Source organism: Elephas maximus, chromosome 21, assembly GCF_024166365.1.
Source record: "Elephas maximus indicus isolate mEleMax1 chromosome 21, mEleMax1 primary haplotype, whole genome shotgun sequence".
In the NCBI taxonomy this organism is placed as follows: Eukaryota; Metazoa; Chordata; class Mammalia; order Proboscidea; family Elephantidae; genus Elephas; species Elephas maximus.
Genome location: NC_064839.1, coordinates 55458316 through 55461074, shown reverse-complemented (window position 1 = coordinate 55461074; position 2759 = coordinate 55458316). Strand labels below are relative to the sequence as shown.

The following is a 2759-nucleotide window of genomic DNA, read 5'->3' as shown; positions in this document are numbered from 1 at the left end:
TACTGGAATATTTACTCCCGTATCGACTTAGTTCCTTACAAAATCACTAAATTACAACAACTACCATAGGCCTGTTGCATAAGGTCCATATTATATACAACTTAATGTACAAAATTGAAACAGGCAGTCTCGGCATGTCTGTCTTTTGACAATACCTGAGATTCCACCTTTGCACGCACATCACATCTGAGGATGTGATTCAACAAACACAGCCTGCCCCCTGCATCTTTCCCCTCTGTGCTCATTTAGTCACTATCAATTCATGTGAGGCTCGAGGCCGAGGGTCCCTACCATAGAGGTCTCACTCCCAGTCATTCTCCTTAAAAGGAAGCCAGAAGCCTCACTAGAATCCGGGAACTGTGTCTCTCCCACTTCTCAAGAACACAAGGGCTCCCTACAAGAGATGTAGACTACTCAGGAGGGAGAGAGGGGGGAGATGTTCTGAACCTGGAGCTCCACTGTCCATTTTCCATTCTTGTGAATACAATTCTGAGTGGCTGTCGTGGAACATGGTTAGAAAGTGTGGGTGAAAGTATAGGGCTCGTTTCGACAGTATTCAGTAGAGATGTGCTGTGTGGAGGCTGGAGGTCTATCATCCTGGTGACTTGGGGTGACCCTTTGGGTCCAAATTCACTTGTATTGGAGAGAGGCTGGCCACTTTGCAATCTAGGTTTCTGACTGTTCTGCTGCAGGATCTGGAGGGTCGTGAGTTTCACTTTTTTTGCAGGATTCAAGCAATTCTGTATGGGGGTCTGTGCAGATCCCTTTCCTAGTGCCTTGATGCTAAGTGCAGAGTCCTGGCCCCTTCTATGTCTCACAGACTGTAGTCTGGATTTTGAGATCCTATCAGGACCCTCGACTTGTGCCTGGGGGCTGAGGACATGGCCCAGGGCAAGGGTTTTTGAGGCCAGCTGGGAAACATAATAAGCACAACCATCACATCTGCTGTCTGTTGTCTTGGCCATGAGGGTAGAGTCCTGGCCAAAGTGTTCGTGTGCTGGCCGAGAAGAGTCGGTGATATCCACTTCTTGTCCTTTAGTTTGTTCATGAGGTGAGAAAAAACTCAGATCATGATCTTGGATAGGACACCATGCAGGGAAGATGGATTTCCCATCAGGTTTCCTTACAGGTGGCCAGTTTCTGAGACCAGGGTCCAGGACAGATCGTGGCTTGGAAGTGTGAACGGGCATGGACCTCCAAGGGTGCTGTGGGAGAAGACACCACAGGACATATATTAGGATTTCCTCCAAGTCAAGTGGAAAAGAAAAATCCACCAACATAAAGGCATGGAAGTTATCGAATTTTCTCTAACAGTGGAAGAAATACAGGCAGTCTCTTTGTATATGAAGAGGTACCCAAACTCAGTTGGGCTCAGGGAAAATAAACTACACTATCAACTGGTTATATTGTTCCCATCACACTGAAAATTATAAATTTTTTATATTCTCTTGCTTAATTATGTGGAACAAGCTTTTTCCTACAGGCTCCTATGGAGTGGACATGGCTAAAGTTCTTTTGAAGGCAGATTGATGGCTAATATGTTTTCAAGAGATATTGGGAAACATGTAACACAACTGAAAAGATGCACATTTTCCCATGTAGGAGTCTACCTCTTGGAAGGCATCTAATTCACTCACTTACACCTATGCACGGAAATGCTCCCACTAGCCTGTTTTTGGTAGGTATGCAAGAAATATTACAAAAACAAAGAAGCAAAAAGAAAATGGTGCCTGATATGTATACAAAAAAATTGGAAACCTTTGGGCCAGAATAAAATTTTAAAAGCACTTGTCACAGAAGGGACATGGGAGTGAAGAAAATCAAGCTTACATAGAAGAGAAATAGAGTGGGGAACCCGGCTGACTCACCCTCAAGTAGTCACAAGATTCTGTCGATTCCTTCCAATATTGCTGCTGTTTCTCTTTGGGTCTCTTGGGAAATTTCTGGAGTAGAGCTTTCCTCTCATGCTCTTCTTCCCTGATTGGAAAACAGAAAAAAACCTATTAAGTGGACATGCCCCAACTTATTGTCCCAACCTAGGATTAGTATTCCAGGGGCCCAGTCCTATTCATGGTTTTGGGATGAGGGAGGTATTGACTCACTGTGATCTTTTCCAAGGCTGCCTATTCCCTCATCTCAGTTTCATCCTCCCACCTCATTCAGCCCCCTAGATTTTGTCCATTCTGTCCTTTAAGTTAGAGTCTGCTGTTTTGTCCCTACCATGCGCAAAGATAAAAGATATGCCCCACCCCCTCCCCTTAGAGATTGTCTGGTACTAGAATTATCTCCTGAATGTGGACAGCTGGAACATATTGAGCTCTTGGCTATTTCTCTCCAGTTATCCTGTCCTTCTCTGGAGATAGCTGGACACACGACATAGAGATGAAAACACATCATCTACTTTAATACCCAAGGACTTTCCATGTTTCTCACCTTTGTCTTTGTTCCTTCTCTCTTTCCAAGTTGTTAAAGGGCCAAAGGGTCTGAGGCTCCTGGGGCTTCTTTGGCTCCAGGTTCTCCTTCTTCATCTTTTCTGAGCCCAAGGCCTGGGGGACTGTGGCCCCACTCCAGCACTTTATGGGGCACCTCTTACTTCTTGTTGTGTGCCCAAAGGCTCCACAGTTCTTGCACTTCCTCTGTGGGTAGAGAAGAAGGGTGCTTGGTGACTCAGCAGAAATAAGAGGCAGCTTTCAAAGGTAAAGATAATATCAGATTTTAATAGTTAGGTCTTGTTTTGCTAGAGGGAACATCTGCACATG

The 2759-nt window shown here is 44.9% G+C and overlaps 1 protein-coding gene across 1 annotated transcript; it reads right to left on the bottom strand.

Annotated features, from left to right (window-relative positions):
* Positions 1-410: 410 nt before the first annotated feature.
* LOC126064582 (protein FAM90A27P-like) lies at positions 411-2528 on the bottom strand. The gene is made up of 3 exons (XM_049863789.1): positions 2434-2528; positions 1869-1977; positions 411-1205 (listed from the first exon to the last, which is right to left on the bottom strand). The coding sequence occupies exons 1-3, from the start codon at positions 2526-2528 to the stop codon at positions 411-413; spliced, it is 999 nt and encodes a 332-aa protein (XP_049719746.1).
* Positions 2529-2759: the final 231 nt, after the last annotated feature.